General features: G+C 47.8%; 1 protein-coding gene across 6 annotated transcripts in view; it reads left to right on the top strand.

The window, feature by feature from the left end:
- Window positions 1–25,890, top strand: part of LOC100090442 (phospholipid-transporting ATPase FetA-like) — a 130,553-nt gene that overhangs the window by 10,736 nt on the left and 93,927 nt on the right. For 2 of the 6 annotated variants that reach the window (XM_029060291.1, XM_029060290.2), the window contains one exon: window positions 9,067–9,144. In XM_029060291.1, the coding sequence (XP_028916124.1) occupies window positions 9,102–9,144 (43 nt within the window). In that variant the 5' untranslated portion in view covers window positions 9,067–9,101. Of the gene's footprint in view, window positions 1–3; window positions 149–415; window positions 436–2,873; window positions 3,098–5,879; window positions 5,966–9,066; window positions 9,145–25,890 lie in introns of those variants that run through there. The other 4 variants (XM_029060292.2, XM_029060294.2, XM_029060289.1 and 1 more) reach the window with 4 other exon arrangements.

Genomic DNA, 25,890 nt, shown 5'->3' with positions numbered 1-25,890 from the left:
ACTTTTCCTCAGGCCTCCTCGCCCAGTTTAAGTTCCCATACCAGCTGCCTCACAATGCAGGCTTCTGGGCACGGCGGGCCCGAGCACGAGATTATGGCTGGCTCAGCACAGACCATCTCCACTACTGAAACGGAAAACAACCCGAAGCGTATGTCCCGCCGGGCGTAGGACTGGCCTTTTCCCTCTTCCCCACCGGTGTTTGAGCGATGCTCACCCTGAACGGCAAGGTGCCAGAAAAGATGCAGTATTGTATTTCCATAGACCGACCGGTCAGAGGATTCTCTCTCTGTGCCACTCACACTTTCAGATGCGGTTTTGCCGTTGACAGCAGTGTTTTTAAACCAAAGGACACCGAATCGTTATGGGGAGGGAATGTGTCCGCTGATTCTGTTGCACTCTGCTCTCCCAAGAGCTTAGTACGGTGCTCTGCATATAGTAAGTGCTTAATAAATACGATTGATTGTTTGATTGAATCTATTTGATCCCAGTGAGCAGCGGTAGCCTGAAGAACAACATTCACGCCGTGATTCATATTTTAATTTTAGGGTTGCAGCCTGATTTCTTTTAGTTTCTACCCCTCCTCTTTTAGAACCTCGCCTGGTAGGTCCGTGATGATTTGGGCGAATGCCTCAGTCCCATCCGATACTGCGATGCTCGGCTCTGTGCTCGGCAGAGCGTTTCGGGAGCTGTTGAATCGGTCAGACTATGATTTATCTTAACTTGTTGCTCCAGTCCCTCTCGTCTGGTTCCCTCCAAGTGTTCCCTTAAGGCCAGCCCTAACCTTGACCTCTCGAATCAACGTGTGTTTATTCAGCACATTCATGCCTGGGTCCCTGTTTTATCCCCCCCGCCATCCCTGTGTCCCTAATCTGGCTCCACCACCAAAGAAACTCTTCTGAGGCCTGTCCCAGCTGCAGGATTGGGCCACCGGATCTCAGAGTGTCTGCTACAGTGTAGTCTAGTGGTCAATCTAGTCCCCCCTCTCCCTGGACGGGGACAAGGCTGAAGCAATAAATGGACTCCTTCAGGGAAGGTTTTGACTTTGGTTCTGCTTTGCAAATGTGGAAAACTCTTGGCTTAGAGAAGAAGATAATTCGGTTGGATACCAAAGAGTTTATTGACTCTCAAGGGAATATCGATAGTTGTGGTGTTTGTTAAATGCTTACCAGGTACCAAACCCTGTACTAAGCACTGGAGTGGATCCACGGTCATCAAGTTGGACACAGTTCCCATCCCACATGGGATGGGAATCCAGAATAAGAGATCCCCAAGCCAATCTTCTAGCTGTCCCTCCCTCTCCACCTCCCACCTCTGGCCCCTAGCTCACGCTGTTCTCCAAACTCGGCACACACTCCCTCCCCAGGTAAGGCAGAGCGCGTCTCTCTCCTCACATTCAAATCCCTCTTAAAATCCCATTTCCTCCAACAGGCTTCCCCAAGGTAATCTCCCACCGCCCTTGAGCAATATCATCCCATCCATCCCATCGCTCCCATTAGAGTGTAAGCTCCTTGGGGCCAGGCAACTGCCACTTTTTATTCGGTACTTCCCAGGCTTCGGATACGGTATACGGTACCAAGTGGGCGTTCAATCAATGCTGCTACTTACTATCCACAGATAGGGAATGAGACCTGGCAGAGGAGAACTGAATTTCAATGGAAAACATCATTGCTTCTCCCCCGCCCCTCTTCCCATTTCTTCAGAACCCTTTTGACTTGTAGGCATCCTGGTGCATCCATTCTTCTGGTCCATCCCCTTCCTCTCTCTGGGTTTCCCTCCTCTGGATCCTTTCTTCGGGATTTAAAGGTGCCAGGTTCGATCTCCTACTCATCTTTGTGATCAGAGCCCCGCTTGGGATTCTTGTTTCTGGACCTCCAGTGTGAAGACCCCTTCTTCTGTGCCCTCCCAGCTCGCCTCCCAACTCTTCCTTAAAATGGCTGAGGGGCTTTCTTCCCAAATCAACTCACCTCCCCACCCCACCCCAACACCCTTTTCCCAGTCTTCCCCTGTGATTGGTTGTGTGTCCAGCTGGCATCACCAACTAAGACCCTGATACTTAATCTAGTTGGCCTTCCTTCGGGGAAGCAATCATTAGAAAAGAAGGCTTATTTTGGGAGTTTTTTTTACCTGTTCCAGCAACTTTTCCTCTTTACTTTCTCTATGTGTGAGCCAGCTTGAGTGATGGTCACAAAAAGAGACTTAACTTTTTGAAGGCACAGAGGAAAGAGAGTGAGAGGTTGAGGATAGGGAGGGGAAGAGAGAAGGATCTTTAAGGGATGGGTGAGAGAGTGGGATCAGAGGTTCAGGTATATGGGAGTAGACTTTGAGGGTAGAGAGAACATATCCCAAAAGGCGGCTGGGATGGAGAAGGAAGAGGGGAAGGGGTTATTTGGCTGTGAGCAGGTCAAAGAGGGACTTTGGGGAAGGTTTCTAGTGTAGCCAGAACAGATAACCAAGTTAAGCATGGATAAAAGCTGGAAGAAGCCACTTGCAAGGAAACTCACAATTTCCTCCTCTTTCTCCTCCTCCTCCTCCTCCTTCTCCACATCCTCCTCCTCCTTCTTCTCCACATCCTCCTCCTCCTTTTTAAAACCATGTTCATGCATTTTTTTTAATGTTTTCCTTGTCCTTTTTATGTAGGATTAAATATGTGAAACAAATCTGGATTATCAGATCAGTGTTCCATACCCCTCTACCTTACAATTTAGTAATTGACTAGGAATGGTTTTTATTTTTCACTGGACCATACGCGTTTTCTCTATCTACAGGAAACAGAAAAAAAAGTGACAAAAGAATTTGGCAAGTGCCCAAGATGACTGAGTGACATTAGAAGTAGGAAATAAGTGGATTCAGTCATCAGAATGGCATCACAGAATAAGTGATGTTTCACCATCTTTGGGTTCCTCCCAGAGTTTTAAAGTTTTCCATTTTAGAAGATCTTTGTGTTCCTAGAGAAGTTCCGTACCTAAGAGCAAGAGAGAAGTTTGGGTTTGAAATCGGGAGGGGATAAAGCAGCGCCTAGCTGAGAAGAGAGAGGACTGTAAGCAAATGTTATGGAGCACTGGAGGTTTGCTGCTGTGCCTTTTAAAAACATTCCAGGGTAAGATTTGCTTTCGTTTGTTTCTCTGCTCTTGTCTTCAACTGGAGACGTTTGAGGTCCAGGATTAGGTACAGTGATTGGGAGAGTCTATCTGGATTTTTGTTGTTGTTGTTGAGAGTGAAACTTACAGAAACGGGTGGAGGGGGCTAAAACTGACACAATTTTAAGCGTAGCTATCTGGGATACTTTCAACTTTTGTTCCAGGCATCTGGTGAACGGCGTGTCTGATCTCTTCAGCTTTTAGGAAGCGTTAAAATCGACCCCTAATTTACCTGCAGCTTTGGGTACAAATCTCTGTTGCCTTTGTTTTGTCAGTTTTAGGAGACTCTTAACTGGAGACAGATGAGTAGAATAAGTCATTACCCATGTGGGCATATTAACCTGTCCCCTAGCAATGCAGGGAGTGATTTATTTTTCTGAGTGATAACAGAAAGTTTCACTGGGGCTCGCCGACAGTTCCCATTAGGGATTTTCTCTCTCTCTCTTAGCTGCAGACTCACAAGTTCGTGCTAATTTCTTTCTCCATAGAGTGCTACTCCGTAAACTCAGTTCACTAAAGGGCAGTTTATTGGTGCTTTGACAGAGGGAGTTCAATCCATCGATGGTATTTATTGAGTGCTTAGTGTGCGGAGAGCACGGAACTAAGAGTTTGGGAGAATGTAATGTATCAGAGACGGTAGACACGTTCCAGTCCCTGTGGGCTGGACATGGGAAGGATAGCAGCACTCGCCAGTGCCATCAGAGTGGGCAGAGACAGGGGGTAACAGGGGGAAGAGGAAGAACAAGGGGGAGGTGGTGGTGAAGGATGTTTGTTGTTTGTGTTAAAATCTCTCTGTCAGAACTCGGGTGCCAGTTATTCTTCAGCCTGGAAGTAGAACGCAGCGTGGCTCAGTGGAAAGAGCCCGGGCTTGGGAGTCCGAGGTCATGGGTTCGAATCCCAGCTCTGCCACTTGTCAGCTGTGTGACGGTGGGCAAGTCACTTAACTTCTCTGTGCCTCATCTGTAAAATGGGGATTAACTGTGAGCCTCACGTGGGACAACCTCATTACCCTGTATCTCCCCCAGCGCTTAGAACGGTGCTCTGCACCTAGTAAGCGCTTACCAAATACCAACATTATCATTAGCCCTGGAAGGAATTTAAGGGGATCCATTTGCCGTGGTTACATGAGGGAAACGTACATTTATGGGTTAAAAAAATAGCTGTTTCCATAGTTAATTTACAGTCTACTTCAGCACCGTTGTAATTCTCCCAAAGTACATTTTTCAGTGAAAGTTATGCCCTTTTAGGATTTCCAAGTGCAGATCGGTTTGTGAAAAACTCACATGGGTATCTCATTCACATTTTCTGTATCTACGTCAGGAGGAGAGCGGTTAAGAATCAGGATCTCCCATCTGTGCACCGGAAGTTTCCCAAGACCAGGAAGAGAAGTGGGCTGGGAAAGCTTGGGGTAACGTGGGACAGGAGCTCCCCACCTCAGCCTCTGCTGTAGATCTTCTCAGTTAGCCAATAGTATTTATTGAGCACTTACTCTGTGTAGAGCACTTTACTGAACACTAGGGAGCATAGAGTTAGAAGGCATGATCCCAATTCTCAAGGGGAAGACAAACTCCACAGGTCCACCCCACGCACCCGCCAGCTGAATTCCCCATCGGTTGACAGAGCCCTTGAGTTAATCCCTAAGAAGTGGTTGGGAGATAGCTAATATCCTCGTTATTCGGAAGAAATCTGAAGCTCAGGTTCCCGGCCGACATCAAAGCCCGGGCTTCTTCGTCTGCTGCCTTTCTTCCATCATCTCCTGCCTTCCTTCCCTTCCAGTCTACACTGAATCACAAAATGCTCTTAAAATTGGGCTGCCAAAGTTAGGTAGGGAGTCCTTTGCTCACAGAAGAGTGTGTCTGCATTCAGCTGTAGAAATCATTACCGTATACTGCCACGAATCTGTGAGACGTGTCCTGGATTTCATCACCATGTGTGCTCCTTCTGATGCTTTGGCAAGACATTCCTCAGAGTTCAGGCAGCCGGAGCTATTTTTTTCCCCTTTTGTCGCAAAAGAGCCGTGCTCAAGAGAAATTGGAGTTTCTGACACATCACGGGCCAAAATTTTCTTTCTTTTATTGAATGAAATAAGCTTGACCTCCCCCTGACTTCTGCCCCTTCCAGGACAGCAGTGTTCCTGTCCTGTCCTCCCCCTGATGTCCTCAATCTTCTCCCTTCCACCCTCTCAGCCTCTCCATTTTGAGAGACCAATGGACTGTTATTTGGATGTCCTAGCACTTGCTCTGCAGTGAAATGCAGAGGGTTCTCTGCAACCTCCTACGTACCTCAGCATCACTATGTGTCTGCTCTGTGCCCTGGGCAACTGCTCCGTTGGGTGTAGAATGGGGTGGGAAGAGAAGAAGAAGGTGCCACCCTGGTAACCCTGTACCCAACCTCTTCTAAGGGGAGGGCTGAGATCCCTTGGAAGTGGGTGCCCTTTGTCAGCTTTGGCATGGCCATGTGGAAGACATTTATGGGGTGTTGGCGTGATCGAGCTGTCTCCCAGAAAGAAGGGAGGGGAGAATCTCCAGGAGGATAGAGCGGCTCCCCTCCCTCCTGGGCTCGGCAAAGGGAAGAAAATAACTGAATGCCCTGACTCCCAACACCTCGTGACGAGAAGGGGCGAGGGGTGAGCGACTGGCAGCAAATGTCTTTCTGAATGATCTCATCAAGGGCAGCTCCTTGGGAGTCCCAGCCCCAAGGGACTGGGAAAGCTCCAAGTCCCAGATTTCAAGTCCTCCTCTCCACCGTGATCTTGCATGAAGCTTCCTGGGTTGTCTCTCCTTTATCACCAATCGTTGACTAGCGGAAAAATCGACCCCGCATTCAAGGTGAGTGAATGCCTTAATCATCCAAAAGAAATGGATTTTTGATTTAAAAAATTTTCCCAAGATGGGGACTCGACAGCCTTCCTTGGTACTAGGTATAGGGACATCAGTTTGGAGTACATCTCTCCTCCAAAAAGCAGCGCTCGGTCCCCAGTGTTTCTCTTCAAAACAAAACCGCTGTGACCGTATGCTGGCTCTTTCTTACTTTCTGCTGTCTCCTCCTGCAACACACCCAGTCGTGGTCTTCCCTCCTCTCAAGCAAGCCTCCTAACAGTTCCACAATCTTGACTCCTCAGACTCTGATCTATTGCTCCCCCGCCTTTTTTAGCTTCGCCTAATCTTAGTCACTTGCCCTTAAACATCCCCCCCCTTTTGCGTTCTATTCTATTCAGTCAGAAGATAATTGAAGATAATACTGTCGATAGGCAGAACATCTTCAAGGATCTCACCCCTCTAGACTGTAAGCTCGTTGTGGGAAGGGATCATGTCTGTTAACGCTGTTGTACTGCACTCTCCCAAGCACTTAGGACAGTGCTCTGCACATAGTAAGCACTCAATAAATACCACTGATTGATTTTTTTGCTTAAGCACAGTCACCAAAACTGAATACGGTACTTGAATCAGGATCTGATCTGTGCAGAAAATACTGGAAGAGTAGATTGTAAACTGGGTCGGGGTGTCTCATACTTTTTTTTTTAATGGTATTTGTTAAGCACTTACTATTCATTCAATGGCATTTATTGAGCGCTTACTGTGTGCAGAACACTGTCCTAAGCACTTACCATGTACCAAGTCACTGTACTAAAGTGCGGGGGGGGATGCAAGCTAATCAGATTGGATGCAGTTCATGTTCCACAGTCTTAATCCCCATTTTACAGATGAGGACAGTGTTTTGCCCAAAGCCACGCAGCAGACAAGCGACAGAGCCGGAATTAGAACTCAGGTCGCCTGGCTCCCAGGCCCGTGCTCTTTTCACTAGACCACGCTGCTTCCCTTCTGTAAATTTATAGAATTCTGTAAAGTCCCTTAGTTCTTAGGAAAATGCTCCAAGTACGTGCTCATTCGGCATGATTGATGACTGATGATGGTGCAAAATATGAAGCCGAAAAAAGTTAAGTAAAGCTTGGACAAAGGCTTGGATACTGTTGAGATATTTTTGTTTACCTAAATTGTGTAGCCAGACACTCCCCCACTTATTTGCAGGGTGTATGCTTAGAAACAGCATGGCGTAGTGGATAGAGCAAGGGCCTGGGAGTCAGAAGGTCATGGGTTCTAGTCCCGACTCCACCTCCTGCCTGCTGTATGACCTTGGGCAAGTCCTTAACTTCTCTGTGCCTCAGGTACCTCATCTGCAACAGGGGGCTTAAGACCGTGAGCCCCACACGGGAGAACCTAAACACCTTGTATCTACCCTAGCGCTTAGAACAGTACTTGGCACGTAGTAAGTGCTTAACAAGCACCATAATTATAATTATTATTGTGAGGCGCAGGGATTGGGTTGCTAACTGTCCGCAAATGCACACAAATATGCCCTCCGGCTGGGCCTGCCGCTGAGCCCGCTGGAGGAATGGCCCACTGAAACCCTTCCCTGCTACCGTATTTGAGGTTATCAAAACATCGGTACGGATTTTTATAAACCTGAGCGATTTTATCTCATTTTTACCGACCGTCTGGAAATTCCCACTTCCTGGAGGACCAGATTGGCCTCTGTTACTTGACAGACAGCTGGCATTTTACCTCAGTCCCAGCCAAGGGCTGGATCAGCACACTGATTCTAGAGCCAGCTGGTTCCACGGCCCCTCCAAATATCACAGCAGCTGTCCTCCTCTCAGTCTTGGGGGCGATCCCAGGATGGTGGCCTGGCAGAGGTAGCTGGAGGCCTCTTTTGTTGGCGTTGACGATAATTACCAGAGTGATATATCAGCCATACCTCTGGATCGCAGCCGGTGCCATCCGGAAGCACGAGGGCACAAAGGAATGAAACGTTTTCATCCCATCGCGGACTTCTGGATCCTAAAGAGATCCACCCTTGCAAAGACGCCACGGTTCCTGGATCTCTTCACTGCTACTGAATGAATGTTCCTTAAGTAACACTGCTTAACAGCACTGAAGTCTTCCCGATTTTAATGATCTAGATCCTTAGGAGAAAACAGGATCACCAGGGCTTGTTACTGACATTTTATCCTTGTGGAAAGCACCTTTACAAATTAGCTTTGCAAGTGCTCATCTTTCTGATCGTCGAACCGAGAAGTTTATCTACAAAGTAAGATGAAAAGCGGCGTGGTGTAGCGGAAAGAGGACTAGCCTGGGAGTCAGAGGACCTGGGGTCTAATCTTGGCTCCACCATTTGCCCGCTCTGTGATCTTGGGCAAGTGACTTAACTTCTCTGAGCCTCAGTTTCTTCATCTGTAATGCCCTCTCTCCCTCCTGTGAGCCCCGGGAGCGGCGGTCAGGGACCGGATCCACCCTGATTCACTTGTATCTTCCCCAGCTCTTAGAACAGTGCTTGACACCTAGCAAGCACTTAAAAATATTGTTATCAGTATAGTTATTATTAATAATCATTATCATTAAGCGCTTAGTACAGTGCTCTGCACACAGTAAGCGCTCAATAAATACGATTGAATGAAAGCATTATCACTATTCTATAATTTAAAAACATTTCTGAAATCTCCATTTTTTGCTTCTCATTGCCTACACTTATGATCTGAGAGGTGTGTAGAGAATCAAGCTGCTGCTTTAAACAATGGCCTTCCCATCACCTTTCCAAATTGAGTCCTGGCAACATCAGAAAAGACCCAAAAAAGGGTAATCTCAGAGTCCTTCCTGTCTTTACCGAGTGTTGCAGGGTAGAAAATGTGTACGGTTCTTATAATGTTTGAAAAGTTATCCAGTTGAAAACTGGATTCCAAAACTTTAGAGCGATGCTGTAATAAATAAGACCTACTAATGTAGAGTCATTGGTTAGATGGATTCCTTTGGAGTGGACATTTTCTATTTTAGGGATGATGAGATAGTTCTCAGAACTCCACATATACAGTCCTCTCAGAGAAGTTGATCAAAGGACCGAAGCAAACTAAAAATCTTGTCTCTTTTCAATTTAGACATCATATGGACTTGTGATTGAAGGAGGCTTGGGATGTCGCTATTTGGACTGCACATTGGAAAGGAAAAGTTTAAAGGTAAGCCCTTGTCTTGTCTTATGCCGTCGAGTCGTCCTCGACCCATAGCGATGCCATGCACACATCTCTCCCAGAACGCCCCACCTCCATCTGCAGTCGTTCCGGTAGTGTATCCATGGAGTTTTCTTGGTAAAAATACAGAAGTGGTTTCCCATGGCCTCCTTCCGTGCAATAACTCGAGTCTTCGCCCTCGATTCTCTCCCATGCTGCTGCTGCCCAGCAGGGGTGAGTTTTGACTTGTAGCAGATGGCCTTCTACTAGCCAGCCACTGCTCAAGCTAGGATTGGAATGGACACTCCCTCCTGTAGTCGAGCCTGGTAGAGTGCCGGAAACTCTCCAGGTGTGACCCTGAGAGGGGGAAAGGCAAACACTTAGGAAGCATATAAAAACAGTAACTGCGGCAGTGTTTGGTCTTAGGAACAGAGGTAACGGAGTGTCTGAGCAAGGAGAAGAAGGGTTTAAAACAGGTTCTGAGAGGGGTGTGCCCATACCACTGATCCGGCTAGGAACTGCAATGGTCTTTCTACATTCCCAACATCTGGAAGTCACCCAGAAAAACATATTTCACTCATTTCCTCCTTCTGAGTTGCTTCCAACCAGTAAGACAAAAATTTGCTTAGAAAAAAGCCAGCCTCCAGTTCATGCTGATTTAATTCCAGATCTAAGAGGTCTGTTTTCTAAAACAGCAGATAAGTCTGCCCTTTCCATCCGTTCACTGACGAGGTGCTGTCTTAATAAAAAGGAAGTTGAAAAAAGTTTGAAGGGGACACGTCAAAAAGTAACACTGCTTAACAGCACTGAAGTCTTCCCGATTTCAATGATCTAGATCATTAAAAAGGAATTAAACAATCACTAATACTTATTGAGCGCTTACTCTGCGGGACATTGAACTAAGCGCTTGGGAAGCTGCAATAGAGTCAGACTCCAGGAACATACAGTCTAGCCAGGGAGACAGACACTAACGTAAATTACTGGCAGAGGAAGCATCAGAGTGTCGTAGATGTCACAAATGCTATGGGGGATGTGGTTTGGGGAGAGTGAATACCCGAATGTTTAGAGGAAGGAAAGTGTCGGTACTGGAGGAAATAGGGTGGGGCGATGGGGGATGGAGAGGAGAGAATAATGAGGGGTGGCCTTCTAGGAGAGAAACGCTTAATACACTGCTCTGTATACAGTACGCGCTCAGCAAATACCACTAAGCGGTTGAAAGGGAATTTGGAAGGACCTTGAAAATGGGAGAGAATGCATATGCTGTATGTGAAGGGGGAGGGATTTCCAGGCAGGAGGGAGGGCTTCAGCAAGAGCTCTGTGGCAAGAGAGAGGAGAATAAGGCCCAGCGAATAGGTAGGCTCGAGAGGGAGCAAATCGTGCATTCTGGGGTGTAGAGGGGGGGAGAGAGGATCAGTAGGGCGAAGATCGTTGATCGAACATCTTAAAGCCGATGGTCAGCACTTTCTGCTTGATGCAGAGAAGAAAAGGTAACCATTGGAGGATTTTGAGGAGCGGGAGGATGTGCTCAAAACAGTGGCTTAAAATTGCCTAAAAATAATGGGCGGTAGTTTGGATTGAGAGGAAGGGGTGGATTCTGGTGATGTGTAAGAAGGACTTGCGGGATTTGGAGATCATGGGGGCAGAGGAAGAGAAGGGAGGAAGAGGGAGAGGGAGGGGTCAAGGATAATGCCAAGGTTGTGGGCAGGAAAAGGAGAGGATTCGGGGGAGAAGATGAGCACACAGAAGGAGCTCAAGAAATGCAAGTTTGGGTGATGTTGATGAAGTAGAAAACTGAATCTAGAATCACGAGTCACGAGTGATCCTATGGCTGTTGAGACCTGGAGCTACTGGAGAAGGCACATGGATTTCTTGAGCAGTTTCATCAGCCCCCCTATAAACCCTGCACAGCCTTCTCTTTGTATCTTGAGTTCAGCAGTCATCAAATTGGAACTGGGCCAAACCAAACGGGATGTGGCTTAGAGCCCCTTTCCAGGAGCCCTGTGACATCCTGATTTCGATGACTCCATGGACGTGCTGGGCCCATCCAGGAGCCTCCCTCGGGAGGGAGCCCCATGGAGACCTCTCGTTTGAACTACCTCTCTGGGGGTACAGTGGGGTCCCTGCCTCCGTGGCGTGACCAGGACGAAGTCAGGCCTATGGGGGGCTGGCACCCGTGGCAATCGAGGTGGGCCAGGTTGGGGGTGGAATTCTCCTTAAAGTCAATAGAGTGGTTACGCCAGGCTCCCGCCTGCTAGGTGGAGGCCTTCCAAAGGAAGAATCATGGGCTTGGACACATGTGTGGTCTATACCTCATCCCTAGCGCTTTGCACATAGCGCTTAACAAATACCATCGTTAATATTATTATTACTTCATCCCTCCTTGGGCATTGAGGAAGAAGCTGTCAGCAGCTTCCACACCAGAAGCAGCGGCACCAGTGGAAGGCTGGAGATGGAAAAATGAGTCTATGTATTTATTTATTTGTATTGATGTCTGTCTCCTCCGCAGAGTGTAAGCTCAATGCAAGCAGGGAATGTGTCTGTTTACTGTCGTATTGTGCTCTCCTGAGTGCTTTGTACAGAGCTCTGCACACAGTAAGTGCTCAGTAAATACGACTGACTGAATGAATGAGCCCTCCTTCTCCCCTCCCTCCAGAAACAGCTGGGGAAAGAGTGGAAGGTCCATACCTGGCCCAGGCCTCAGGATGTTAGTTTTGCTTCTGGGATTGTACACCATAAATTTCTTTTCACTCAGAGAAAAGTGAAAAACAGCGCTTTGCCCCCAAATTGCTAGTTATCACATTTTCTCCTTCTATCTCAGTTACTCCTCTTGGCTTTATGTTTTTATTCCCACCTTCAGAGGGGAATATCATAGTTTCATAATGTCATTTAAGGTTCATATTCGACAGGCCACTGCTTTGCCCATCTTCAAGGCCCTTGGGGGAAAAAAAAAAAAATCAGATTTCCTCCAGGAGGTCCTCCCAGATTAATCCCTCCTCTCCACATCCTGTTTCCCTCCCATCAACCCCTCAGCACTTCCACGTCACCTAAGCCCTTGGGTATTCGTCCCCGTGGCCTTTACCCATGTATCTTTAAATTCTGTTGTTTCCCCTTATCTGTAATTTGTTTTAGAATCTGCCTCCACCGCTAGATTCAAAGCTGCTGGAGGGCAGGGTTACTGTCCTCTAACTGAAGTGTACTCTCCCAAGCACTTTTTTTAAATGGTATTTGCAAAGCACTTACTATGTACCAGGTACTGTACTAAATGCTGGTATAGATGCAAGTTAACCAGGTTGGACACACTCCGTGTCCCAGGCGCAGTCTTTTGGAGAGTTGTTTTGAGGTTGGCGACGCAGGCTATCCGTACGGCTCTTTTCCTTACCCCTCCCCTCCCCCTCCGTTCAGCCGTTTGGGGTGTCATCGAGGGAGGCGGATGCCTCATCGGTGACCGAGCGACCACAATCCTGAGCCACCTGTTTGCCTAGGAATTTTGTCTAGTGCTATTTTAGTGTTTTAGTGGTGGTAGAGTTCTAGTAGTTGTGTTGATTGGCACAGAGCCCTCCAGACTTCCTTGCCCAGTCTCCTTGGGACCAGCAGCAGCAGGCATAGTGAGTTAGCCGATCGGGGCCAAGGGTGCGGTCTATCGACATGGGACAGAAGGCGTTTGGTACTGCGGGCCACTAGGGAGGACGTTTAAGTCACGGTTAAAAAGGGATAGAGCAATGCAGGCTATTTAGAATTGAGGAGGAGGAAAAAAACAAGCTATGACTATTTAGAAATTCAGGGTATTGCCTAGATAGAAATTTGGCGAATGCCCCCACTTCCCGGGCCAACTCCACTGAATTATCTGTTGCTAATTAATCTTTGGGAGGGAAGGGCCCTCAGAGGTGTAAAGGTCACAGTCCGGAATTTGGGTTTCATCTGATGGACAGTGGAGAGAACAGGGAAGGTGGTGAGTCGGTAGAAGAAATGAGTTGGTTTGGATGGGCCTACGCTTCAAGGCTTGAAATTGGTTGTGGCGAAGGCAGCCGGTTCATCTCCGACACCGAAATGTTTTAAGTGGACCATTGCCAAAAGCAAGGGCGATGTTGTCCAAAGTATTTTAGGAGTACTGGGTTCACTCTAAATAGCCAGTCGATGGCCTGGGAGGACATTCCCTCAAAAAAGTATCTGGACAATGAAAAAAATCCTAGTTTCCACACCACCATCAGTTCCAGGGAGGAAGAAACAGATAAGTGGGAGTTAAACCCTGATGCGTCGTACAGCACAGTTTTGCCAGTTTGAAACTGTGGAAAGGAAAAGGTAATAGGGAAAGGGTCACTTAGAGCCTTTTGAAGGAAGTACAAAGAAAGAAGAACAAAGAAAACAAGAGATAATTGCTATAAACAACATTCTTGCAGAATCTGGTCCTGTTTTTCCTTCAAAGAAATAGATGACTTCTCTGATGAGAGCCAGGAGAGCCCCAAACCTCCAATAGTGTCCTGCCAATTCCCAGTCCTTCCTTGGAAAGCAGCTGGATTATTTAGGACAGTCTATTTTTATTCACGCTGCATTCTCTGGGGTGAAGCGCATTCGATTTGTGGGGAAATAGAACTCGACCTTAAGGAGACTATATTCTAGGAGAACTAACTACTTAAGTCACCTCAATGAAAGGATCAGCTATTTAAAAAAGTGCCAGAATAGCACAATCCCACCTCTTCACCCCGGCTTCTAGGTAACTCCTCTGATATCAATTCTCCATTACTTTCACTGCCTGTCGTCTCGATATCATCTTTGCCTCCGAGACTTTCCTTCTCCCACGTAATGCTAAACGGTGGAATAACACTCCGGCTCTTAAAGACCTTCTCTATGGACCCCGGGGGCGTTTAGCAGCCACTGTAGAATCTCTCTGCCACCCCTGGCCTACTATTCATTTTTCCAATGGCTCTCACTAACCTAAATGATGATGACTACGCAGCCTTCCCCACCCCCTTGAGGAACGGGACCAGGTCTTCTTTTTAGGGACCAGCTCTTCTCTTTCCCACTAGTCCCTCATGGTTAGTGCTCTGGTCTCGGGATATGCTCCGTATTGTCATTCCCCATCATCTCTAGGCCTTCCCTGATCATTTCAGGATATAATTCCCAAGACACTTTCGACCAAACTCCTAAAATGGATTTCGAGGACATTCATCCCCTTTCTTCCTAGATCGTTTGATTTCTGAGCATCTCCTCCAAAGTCTCACACAACTTTCAACATAAGGCTTTGGCTTGGGGAGCTGCTCTTGGGGAGAACTCGGGCAGGACAGGGAGAAAAAAAATATCTGAAACCGGAAGTGGGCCGACATAGAGTCTTTCTCACCTTGTCTTCAGATTTATTGTTTTTTAGGCATGGAGGAGAGAGAGAGTGCTAGGTCGAAGCACCCAGGCTCTGAGAGAGTAAGTCACATCAGATCAGATTGGTTCCTGCTGAGATGAATGAGAGTTCCATGAACTAAACAGAGAAGTAGAGAGGAAAGAAAGGGATTCCAGCCTCCAAACGTTCCTCTCCTCTAAACATCCTTCCCAAGCTGGGAAGTATCACGGTCCTCGTGGCAAGAGGAGCCCAGACTTGGGAGTCGGAGGACCTGACTCATATAAATTCATTAACGTTGGTACCTTAGACATGTGTAATAGAGTAGAGAATTCTGGGGAACTGTGATAAAAAAATAATGGCTCAATACCCTACTTATACCTCTTTTCCCAGGCAAAAATTGGTTTGGGTTTACAGCGTTTAGACTTTCGGCACAGTCTCACCCTGATAGATATCAAGTTCCTCAAGGGGCCGGGGTAGTGCTTTTGTTTCGGTTGGATTTTACCGAGCACTTGGCCTACGCTCTGTTCAGGGCAGGTGCCCAGTAAACACTGCTAGAGGTGTGATGTTGAAGATGATGGTGATTAAAAAAAGTAGTCTCTGCATCTGGGGCTCTGCAATCAATCAATTGTATTTATTGAGTGTTTACTGTGTTCTTGGGAGAGTACCATGCCACAGAATTAGCAGAACTCATTCCGTGCCCATAATGAGCTTACGGTCTAGAAGGCTGCAGTCTCCAAGCCTAATGCTTCATGGGATTTTGACTCCTGGGTTTGGCCTAAAATAAATCTTTCATCTGACCGCCAAGTGCCATTTATCATGCTTTGAGGCTGGTTTTCTCTGTGGTGACATTAAGAGACCTTCCGGATCTCTTCTCAGGTGGTTGACTGTTTATCCGGGAGCAATTTTTCTCCTTGCCTGGGCACATCAGCTGCTAAGAGTCCTATTTGGATCATCTGACTGCCCCCAAGGCTGTTTAAAAAAGGCTCTGCTTACATTTCAGCTTAAAAAGATGAAATCCCCTTTCACCTGACACCTGAGAGAGGGGTTTGGCCCCCAAGAAAACCCATTCAGAGTCAGGAGCCCCTGAAGAGGGGAAGGAAGAGCTTCTCGGTTTTTCGCGAGTGTTTGATCCTGCCACGCCTGGTATTAATAGAAGGATGTTTTATTTGTAAAGGTCAGTCCCAACTTCTTTTCCCTTCAGGGCAGCTCCAATGGGAGGGTTACTGACTGCTCTCCAAAAGAAGGGCAGTCTTCCTTTTATTCCCCACAATCAAGTCGTAAGCTTTGAGGGTCTGCATTCTGGAAAAGCCCGGGGAAAGTGGCTGAATTAGGTTCTGGTTTCATTTTCCGACACAGAGCCACACCCTAAGGCTTGCCACAGCTTTCCGGCAACCAGAAACCAGAGCGGGCAGAGGGGTGTGTGTATTTTGCTGCCGTTCAGAACTGAGACACGGGGCAACCGAGGAATGCTCAAGTCTCTCCAATCTCTCCTGGCTGCCAGTATTGGTCCCAGAAGCGAACACGTTGCATCTGCTCTATTGCTTTCCTCTCTGTTCCAGAACATTTGCAGTGCGTTCTGAGCTCAGGTGCATCCCCCGTACCCGGCTTTGGACTTACCTGTCCTGAAACATCTTTGTTAGCTTATGTCCGATTGGGATTTTGCAGGCTTTTTCCTCCTCTTCCTCCTCTCTTGGATGACTCACCCGAAAGATACCTTTTTTGTGGGGTAATTACCATATCCTCGGGAACTGCCCTATTCCTCGTGTAAATCCTTGTTAAAGTCAATGAAGAGTCACTCCCTAAGATGGACATTCTCACTAGGGAGGTTGGCCAAGGGTGTGGGCCAAATATAAAATCAAACAATCCATCGATCAATGGTATTTACTGTGTGCTTACTGCGTGCAGAGCACTGTACTAAATGCTTGGGAGAGTACGATGCCTAGAGTTGGTAGGCAAATTCCCCTCCCACAGTGAAGTTACAGTCAAGAGCGGGAAACCGACATTTGATATGTCAAATCAAACGGATGCCCCAGCCTCGGCCTGTCTTTCTTTCCTTCCCACTGAGCCTGACGGAGCATCACTCCGCTCCGTTGCTCTTGGCGTATCCCGACGCCTGGGTGACCTTCACAAGGAGCAGAGAGATTTCTTATATATCTCTGTAAGCTGTAACTTTCAGGGATCCAGTCTGACTGCCTGCCCTGAACATTGGAATTGCCAGCCCCAAAATCAGTTCCAGAAATATGGCCAGAGAAAGATGATCCTTCGAAGGGACAACGCTTTAGTAGTTTCATCCCAGCCCACACACTACGCTTCTCTAACGGTAACCTTCTCACTGTGCCTCGATCTCACCTCTGACCCCTCGCCCACATCCTGTCTCTGACCTGGAATAATAATGTATTTGTTAAGCGCTTACTATGTGCAGGGCACTGTTCTAAGCGCTGGGGTAGATACAGGCTAATCAGGTTGTCCCACATGAGACTCACAGTTAATCCCCATTTTACAGATGAGGCACAGAGAAGTTAAGTGACTTGTCCACAGTCACACAGCTGACAAGTGGCAGAGCTGGGATACGAACCCATGACCTCTGGCTCCCAAGCCTTGGCTCTTTCCACTGAGCCTGCCCTCCCTCCTCAGATCCCCCCACTTCAAAGGCTTATTAATGGCACATCTCCTCCAGCCCCCCACTTTCCTCTTCTCCCACTCCCTTCTGCTACGTCCTGATTTGTTCTCTTTTGTTCTTCCCCCTCCCAGCCCTACAGCACTTATGTACATATCTGTAATTTATTTACTGATACAAACGTCTGCCTCCCCCGCACCTAGACTTTAAGCTCATGGTGGGCAGGGAATGCGTCCGTTTATCGTTGTACTCTCTCAAGCACTCACTAGAGTGCTCTGTATACAGTAAGCGCTCAATAAAAAAGATTAAATGAATGAATGAATCTGTTTGCACCCCTAGCCTTTACTCCGCGGGACCGATTACGTGGGCAGAAACGGGAGCGGATGCTTTTTGTTTTAAGTTAAACTAAGAGTAAATTTCCATGTTTAGCTCCGGGGGCCAGATCTGCTCCCGCTTTGCAGCTGCGATATATTCCCCCATCATTCCAGCAAAGTTGGGTTTTGTGGCCCGACTGTCACTCCGAGGAGGGCAGTTGGTGGCACTTGCTCTTCAGACACACCTCTATGGACCTAGTACCGTGGACCGGCGCACAGAAGGAGAGTCCACCACCACCCGGAAATTAGGTGGCCACAGGGAGAAGGTGGGGACAGACTGCAAGCCACCTCTGTGGTCAGCAGCAGGGAGATGTCTTACTCTAGAGGCTCCATCCATCCTCCTGATGGACCTGTTGCGGCTCTCTCCGGCCTCACCCCCCCCCCCCTTCATCCTCCTGCGGCTGCTGGATTTGAGACTGGGAAGGCTAAAGCCTAAGAGGGCTTTGCACCATATGTTTCGTTGTTGTTGGTTGTTGTTGTGCTCTTTGGAGATTTGCTGATAGCCAACTGGTTTTGCCCTGTGCCCATGTGATTTTGGTTTGGAGAGGCCATGGTAGTGTTTTCTCTGGGCCTGGAAGAACCCAATTGACAGCTGTTTCCTGGAGGGAGGCTCAGGGACCTCAGTGGGACTCTGTTGTCATCCTGCCTTTCTGCCTTCAGAGTAATAAGCGCCGTGTCCCCGATCTCTCCACCAACCGCTTGCCTACGTCTTCCCTCTGGCCGGGAGCTCCCTCCCCCTTCTTATTCAACATGCCGCTGCTCACCCCACCTTCAAAGCTCTCCTAAAATCACATCTCCTCCAAGAGGCCTTCTCCATCCAAGTCCTCTTCTGCCTTAAGCACCTTCCCTTCTGTGTCACCCAAGCACATGGGCCTGGACTCACCCCCCACCCTCGGCCCCACAGCGCTTGAGAGGTATTCGTCCCGCCGTCGGCCCCCTAATCCCTTGCGAGAGAGAGGCCATTTATTCCACCTGCCTTCTTTCAGCAACTGACATGACTGCACTCTGAAAAAAGCCAAAAACACCTTCTTGTCCTCTGGTCATCTGGAATCCCACTGTCAGAGAGTTCATTTTATCCGGTCCGTAACTAACTTTCAAGCTTCTCCCCCAGGTCAGCGAAATAACCTTTCAAAATAGTTTTCCATGTAAAAGATCTAAATGCAGAAGGGTCAACAAATAGATTGGACTCCATTTTTTGGCAAGAGTTTAATGTTTTTAAAATCCAGCTGCTGTTCAGGGGGAATAGCACGAAGAGGCAAGTTTCCTCCAACCGGCTTCCCAGGGGTCAGATCTGAGTAGTTAGAAAGGAATTTGGCCCCAGCTCCGGGTGACTGCTTTCTCCTGAATAGAGTGGAAGGCCTATCACTGATACTGAACTCGCCATGGGAATGCTGAGATGTGGCATTCCCTGAGAAGAGCCTCCCCAGTTTTGTTTGGTAACTCTCATGTCCCCGCTACTCTCCCTTCGTCTAGATCGCCTACGCGTTTTGCTATCCCACCCTACTGCACTTACGCGCATCTCCTGGTGTCCTTCCGCTTCTCCAGATGTAATGTATTTTATTGTCGGTCTCTCCCAACTGGAGTCTACCGACTCTATTGCATTTTATTCTCCCAAGAGCCTAGTACAGGACTCTTTGCATAATACCTGCCAGTTGATTGATTGATTTTATTGTGGCACCTGGCTGTCCTCAAAACAGTAAATGGTGAAAGGGATTGGCCGGCGGGTGTATCGTACATCACCTAGAGATGACAAGATTTCAAAGAATGAGAAATCCATCCATTTTGGTTCTAAAATGATAAACCAAGTCACGAGTTGGCGGCAAGAGAACAGAAATGCTCCAAGCCATGTTTTTAATGCACCTCGAGGTGAGAAAACTCAGATTTCAATCGCTTGAGTTTAGAGGTCCATTTTCTGTCTCCAGCTATCCTGTTTGTTCTTTTGGAGCTATTGAAATATGTTGTGGTCATTTCCTGTAGTAAGAACTCTGAGGAATGCTAAGGACTTTCTAAACAAAGTCTTTAATCCTAGACCTTCCTGGCAGGAGCCCAGCAATCTCCCCAATTTGCGGGAATGGAGGACGTATATAGATAGAGTTGCCTTTGGTTGGAAGACAAAATGCTACCGACCCAGTAATTGATTCCAGGACGTGAGTGTCATATTGTGCCCATGAGAAGACAATCATGGCCATCTTCTGGCCCTCTCCCATTCCGCCTGAGTGTTGTTCAGACAGCAGTTTTGGGATTTGTTTTTGGTGGGGTTTTTTGACTTGCTCAAGGTCACCCAGCAGACAAGTGGTGGAGTCAAAATTAGAACCCATGTCCTCTGACTCCCAAGCTCGGGCTCCTTCCATTAAGCCACGCTGCTCCTTGTGCCAGAGTTGTTTCTGCAGTGGTGGCTTCTTGTAGAATCATCCCCAATCCCTTGCCCAGTCACTGGTGTTCAGCGGAACGCAATGTGGGAGAGCTGGGAAGGGAAAGAGGATGCAGAACATCACCAGGATCTCAACAGCAGCAGACCTCCCTGCCCCCTCACCCGTTTCGTCAGTCATCCTAAAGTGTGCTATTCACAGAGGCTGAGTATGGAAGGCGGGAATCCTTTTCTCCTCCTTGCGAAATGCGAGAAAAAAAGCAAGAAATGCGAAACAAAACGAAGAACAAGCGATACCGGTTTACTTCTCCTCAGTTTCGATGGACCAGAGCCGGAAAACGGCAGGACGCTGGGCAAGCCGGAGCATTGGTTTCAGGGGACAGTGTGCAATGTCTTCAGGCAGTAACTGCTGCCTTGGGGCAGGTGAGGAAAGACTGTTCCCACCACCAGTCTGGTGAAGAAAGACCTCTCTCAATCAGGGTGCTGCCAGGACCCGTCTCAAGGAGCCATCTTTCATCAGGCTATGCAACCTTATCAGAGCTGTGCAAACAACTCCGTAGCCAACGGGCGATAGCATATTTTCCGGTGGTGGCCGACGTCACTGTTCCCAGCACCCCAGTCAGGAGGGTGACATATGGAAGTGACACCTATAGAGAGCGTATGCGGCATAGAACAAGTTCATAACCTACAAAAGGCCAGATTCTTCCCCGCACGCACCGGCCAGAAAGCCAGCGGGGGAACTCTCCTTCTCTAGAAGCCTCCGTTGTCGAGCCAGGCCAGTGGGGAACACTGCCTTCCTGTTGCCAAATGTGATCTGAACACTGTTGGCAATTGAAAACTGTTTACCGCCTTCCGGTTGCCAAATCCGGTTTGAACGCTGTGGGCAACTGGAAGGGGTTCAGGCCTGGAAATGCCAAGCTGCAGATAGTAAGTGAGAAGTCAGTCATTCAATCCATCGGAGGTATTTACCGAGTGCTTACTGTGTGCAGAGCATTGTACTAAGCGATTGGGAGAGTAAAATGCGACGGAGTTTTTTTGAATCTTTATTTTTTTTTAATGGTATTTGTTAAACACTTGGTAGAGGAAGGAATTTACAGTCTCGAGGGGGAGTCAGGCATTAAAATAAATTACGGCTACATACAGAAGTGTGGTGGGGCTAGGGGGCGTTGAATAGCAAATGCCTAAAGGTACAGAGCTAAGTGCCTCGGTGATGTAGATAATAATAATAATGACGGTGTTTGTTAAGTGTTTACTATGTGCCGAGCACTGTTCCGAGCACTGGGGTAGAGACAAGATAATCAGGTTGTCCTGCGTGGGGTTCGCAATCTTAATCCTCATTTTACAGATGAGGGAACTGAGGCACGGAGAAGTTAAACGACCAGCCCAAAGTCACACTGCTGAGAAGTGGCGGAGCCGGGATTAGAACCCGTGAGCCCTGATTCCCAAGCCTGGGCTCTTTCCACTGAGCCACGCTGCATGGGATGAGAGAGGGAGGAGGTAACACATATTCTCTGTGGGAGCCAGGAATCACGGGCCAGGGAAACCACAGTTTCCCAGTAGTCTCCTTTTCCTGGGCTTGCATTCGTGGAAGCTTGGCTTTTTTTGCTCTGTTTTATTTCTGCTTTTTGTCTGTTTGTTTTATGATATCTGTTAAGCACTTTCTCTGTGCCAGACACTGTACTAAGTGCTGGAGTAATAATAATAATAATGTTGGTATTTGTTAAGCGCTTACTATGTGCAGAGCACTGTTCTAAGCGCTGGCGTAGACACAAGAGAATCAGGTTGTCCCACGAGGGGCTCACGGTCTTAATCCCCGTTTTACAGATGAGGTAACTGAGGCACAGAGAAGTTAAGTGACTCGCCCACAGTCACACAGCTGACAAGTGGCAGAGCCGGCATTCGAACCCATGACCTCTGACTCCAAAGCCCATGCTCTTTCCACTGAGCCACGCTACTTCTCACTGAGCCACGCTGCTTCTCGAGTACCTACAAGCTGATCAGGTTGGACACAGTCCATGTCTAATGTTCCAAATAGGACTCACAGTCTTAATCCCCGTTTAAGGAAGGCTCTAAAGGTGGGGAGAACCTAACCCTAATTAGTTAGCGATGGCGGTCGTGGCAATGGAGGCTCTGATTGCAAATCAAGTCTCAGTTCAGTCCCAAGGACTTCAGGCCCAAGAACTTCATTGTACAACCCAGGCAACCCATTCCATGCCCTCAGCGAGGGGGAAAACGTTGGTCTGGGATATTGTGAATCAACCAGGGAAGATTTGAAAGAGGTGGTATTTAAGGAAGGTTTTAAAGTTTGGGAGACCAGTGGCTTGGTGGATTTGAGCAGAGAATGAACGCTCTCTCAACCATCCTTTAGGGACTCCCAGTTTCCCACCAGCTCAGACACGTCTTTGCCTGCAGAAACAATAATTTTCCCCGTAATCTGGTGGTGTTTCGAACGGTGAGTGCTGGGCCTACATGCTCCAATTCCTTTCCCTTAGGAGATTCTTTTCAGAGCCATTTTACCTGTTTCACTTTGCATCTAATGGGGCATTTAGTGTCCCAGGCAGGGAATAAGTTCATCAGTTGTGAGAACTGCTGTGGTAACAGAATATCTTATTTACCCTATTTATTTTGTCATTACCCTATTTATTTTGCCATTACCCTATTTATTTTGTTAATGAGATGTACATCACCTTGATTCTATTTATTTGCTATTGTTTTAATGAGATGTTCTTCCCCTTGATTCTATTTATTGCCATTGTTCTTGTCTGTCCCGTCTCCCCCGACTAGACCGTAAGCCCGTCAAAGGGCAGGGACTGTCTCTATCTGTTACCGATTTGTACATTCCAAGTGCTTAGTACAGTGTTCTGCACATAGTAAGTGCTCAATAAATTCTATTGAATGGATGAATGAATGAATTTACCTCCAGAGCATGGTGCCTATTAATAATAATAATAATAATAATAAATAATGATGGTATTTTCTAAGTACTTACTTTGTGCCAAGCACTGTTTAAAATGCTAGTATTCATTCATTCATATTTATTGAGCACTTACTGTGTGCAGAGCACCGTACTAAGAGGTTGGAAAGTACAATTCAGCAACAAAGAGAGACAATCCCTGTCCACAATGGGCTCACGGTCCAGAAGAGGGGAGACAGACATCAAAACAACAGGCATCAATATAAATAAATAGAATTGCAGATATATATATATATATACACACACACACGTCAGAACAAGTAAACAGGCATAAATATAGAGTTATAGATCTGTACATATATACACAAGTGCTGTGGGGCAGGGGAGGTAGACCAAAGGGGGTGAGTCGGGGCGGGGGGGAGGGGAGGGGGAGCTGATGAGGAAAAGGGGGGCTTAGTCTGGGAAGGCCTCCTGGAGGAGGTGAGCCTTCAGTAGGGCTTGGAAGGGGGGGAGAGTAGATACAAGGTAATCAGGTTATCCATCTTGGGGCTCACAGTCTTAATCCCCATTTTAGAGATGAGAGAACTGAGGCACAGAGAAGTGGAGTGACTTGCCCAAGGTCACACAGCATAGAAGTGGCAGAGCTGGGATTAGAACTCATGTCTTCTGATTCCCAAGCCTGAGCTCTTGCCACTAGGCCATGTGCTGAAGTCTGGTACCCCTCTTTGGTAAATGTAACTAAGGACTTAATGATAATAATAATAATAATTGTAATTATTATTGTTGTGGTATTTGTTAAGTGCTTACTATGTGCCAGGCAGTGTACTTAGCACTGGGGGTGGACAGTGTGGCTCAGTGGCTTGGGAGTCAGAGGTCATGGGTTCAAATTCTGACAGCCACTTGTCACTTTGGGCAAGTCGCTTCACTTCTCTGTGCCTCAGTCACCTCATCTGTAAGATGAGGATTAAGACTGTGTGCCCCACGTGGAACAACCTGATCCCCTTGTATCCTCTTCAGTGCTTAGAACAGTGCTTTGCACATAGTAAGCGCTTAACAGATGCCATTGTTATTATTATTATTCAAGCAAATCAGGCAGGGCGCAACTTACTCCTTCTTTTCCTGGTATCCCTTCTTGATTCCTTCCACCTCTCTTTCCTTCCATCTCTTCCTCTGTCCCTTTCACCGGCTTCCTCACCTCCATTCAACAGTGTTTATTGAGAGTCTATGATGATGATGGCATTTGTTAAGCGCTTACCATGTGCCAGGCACTATTCTAAGCGCTGGGGTACATACAAGGTAGTCAGGCTGTCCCACGTGGGGCTCTACAGTCTTAATCCCCATTTTACAGATGAGGTCACCGGGGCCCAGAGAAACAAAGTGACTTGCCCAAGGTCACACAGCAGACAAGTGGCGGAGTCGGGATTAGTGGCGGAGTCGGGATTGAGCCCTGTGCCCCTAGTACTCCTAAAATGTGGGAGTTGAATTCTTGCAAAATCTCACAATCAGGAATACGTACGCTGAAATGTCATCACCTATTTTGAATGCCACTCATACGGGCACGCGCACGTCCATCACCGTGGCACACCGCATCCAAACAGGCTCGCTGTGTTGGAAAACCACACCTTACTCTCCTAATGGCCAAAGCACAGAGTGAAACATTACGGCAGAACTGAGTGTCCAATGATAACCATGGATCCCCCGACCTCTTCTCTCGCATCCTCTGCCCTGAAGTTACGAGTGAGGAGGAGCAAACCTTGCGTGCTGTCTTCTGTTAGAAAACCCACCAGCAGGTGAATATTTGGGTTTTGCCCGAGCCTGTTGGGACCAACATAAGGGATTGTAAGACACTGAATGATAGGGTTCATCATGAAGACTAGTGTACTGTTGCATCTAAAGCACGCAGTCACCTTCCCCCCTCCTACCTCACCTCGCTACTCTCCTGCTACAACCCAGCCCGCACACTTGGTTCTTCCAACGCTAACCTTTTCACTGTACCTCGATCTCGCCGATCTCGCCGCCGACCTCTTGCCCACATCCTGCCTCTGGTCTGGAATGGCCTCCCTCCTCATCCTGGAGATGTAGAATCCTCTGCGTGGGGATGGTGGTTGAAGCCATGGGAGTTCTCCAAGGGAGTGGGTGTAGATGGAGAAGAGAAGGGGACCTAGAACTGAGCCTTGAGGGACCCTCCCTGTCAGAGGGTGAGAGGCAGAGGAGGAACCCGCAAAAGAAATTGAGAAGGAGCTGTCAGAGGGGTAGGAGGAGAACCAAGAGAGGACAGTGTCAGTGAAGCCAAGATCGAGTAGTGTTTCAAAAAGAAGGGTGTGGTCTACAGTGTGGAAGGCAGCTGAGGGGTCTGGAAGGATTAGGAGAGAATTCAGGCCATAAGATTTGGTGAAAAGAAGGTCACTGGTTACCTTAGAGAGGGCTGTTTCCATGAAATGAAGGGGGCAGAAGCCAGATTGGAGGGGAACAAGGAGAGAATTGAAGGACAGGAAGTTGGAGGCAGTGGGTGAAAACAACTCTCTCAAGAAGTTAACAATAATAATAATAATAATAAAGGCATGTAAGTGCTCACTAGATGCAGAGCACCGTTCTAAGCGCTGGGGTAGATACAAGGTACTCAGGGTGTCCCACGTAGGGGTCCTCCCTATTTTCCAGATGAGGAAACTGAGGCCCGGAGAAGTTAAGTGACTCGCCCAAAGTCACACAGCTGGCAAGTGGCAGAGTGTGAAGAGGAATCGTAGGCAGGAGGTGGGGTGATAACTGGAGGGGACCATGAGGTCAAGGGAGGGTTTAAAATGCAGTGGGTAGAACTCATCTGCAGAGAGACATGGTTGAAGCTCTCAATTTTGCTCACAAACCTGGGAATCGCCAAACAGCCTGCAACTCGTTCAGGTTTCTTGTCTAGTCTACTAAGCCCTGGTGTTAGAACAGGAGGTGGGGAATCAGGAGGCCTGGTTTAGGGTCCCATTTCCGCATGCTGGAACTAAGGCATCGGTGGGGAAGGTTTTGAGACTGACAACGTGTAGACCCAGTGAGAATCCCGGAAGTAGCGGACCCATCTGGGCTTCAAAGACTACGGTGACCACCAAGGCGTCCCCTCCTGGGTCATGACGCTGTGGCCCAGCATCGGCACTGGGAGGCATCCTCTTT

The sequence above is a fragment of the Ornithorhynchus anatinus genome, chromosome 3 (genome assembly GCF_004115215.2).
Source record: "Ornithorhynchus anatinus isolate Pmale09 chromosome 3, mOrnAna1.pri.v4, whole genome shotgun sequence".
Classification (NCBI taxonomy): Eukaryota; Metazoa; Chordata; class Mammalia; order Monotremata; family Ornithorhynchidae; genus Ornithorhynchus; species Ornithorhynchus anatinus.
The sequence above is the reverse complement of the archived record's forward strand: the minus strand, read 5'-3'. Positions and strand labels throughout refer to the sequence as shown.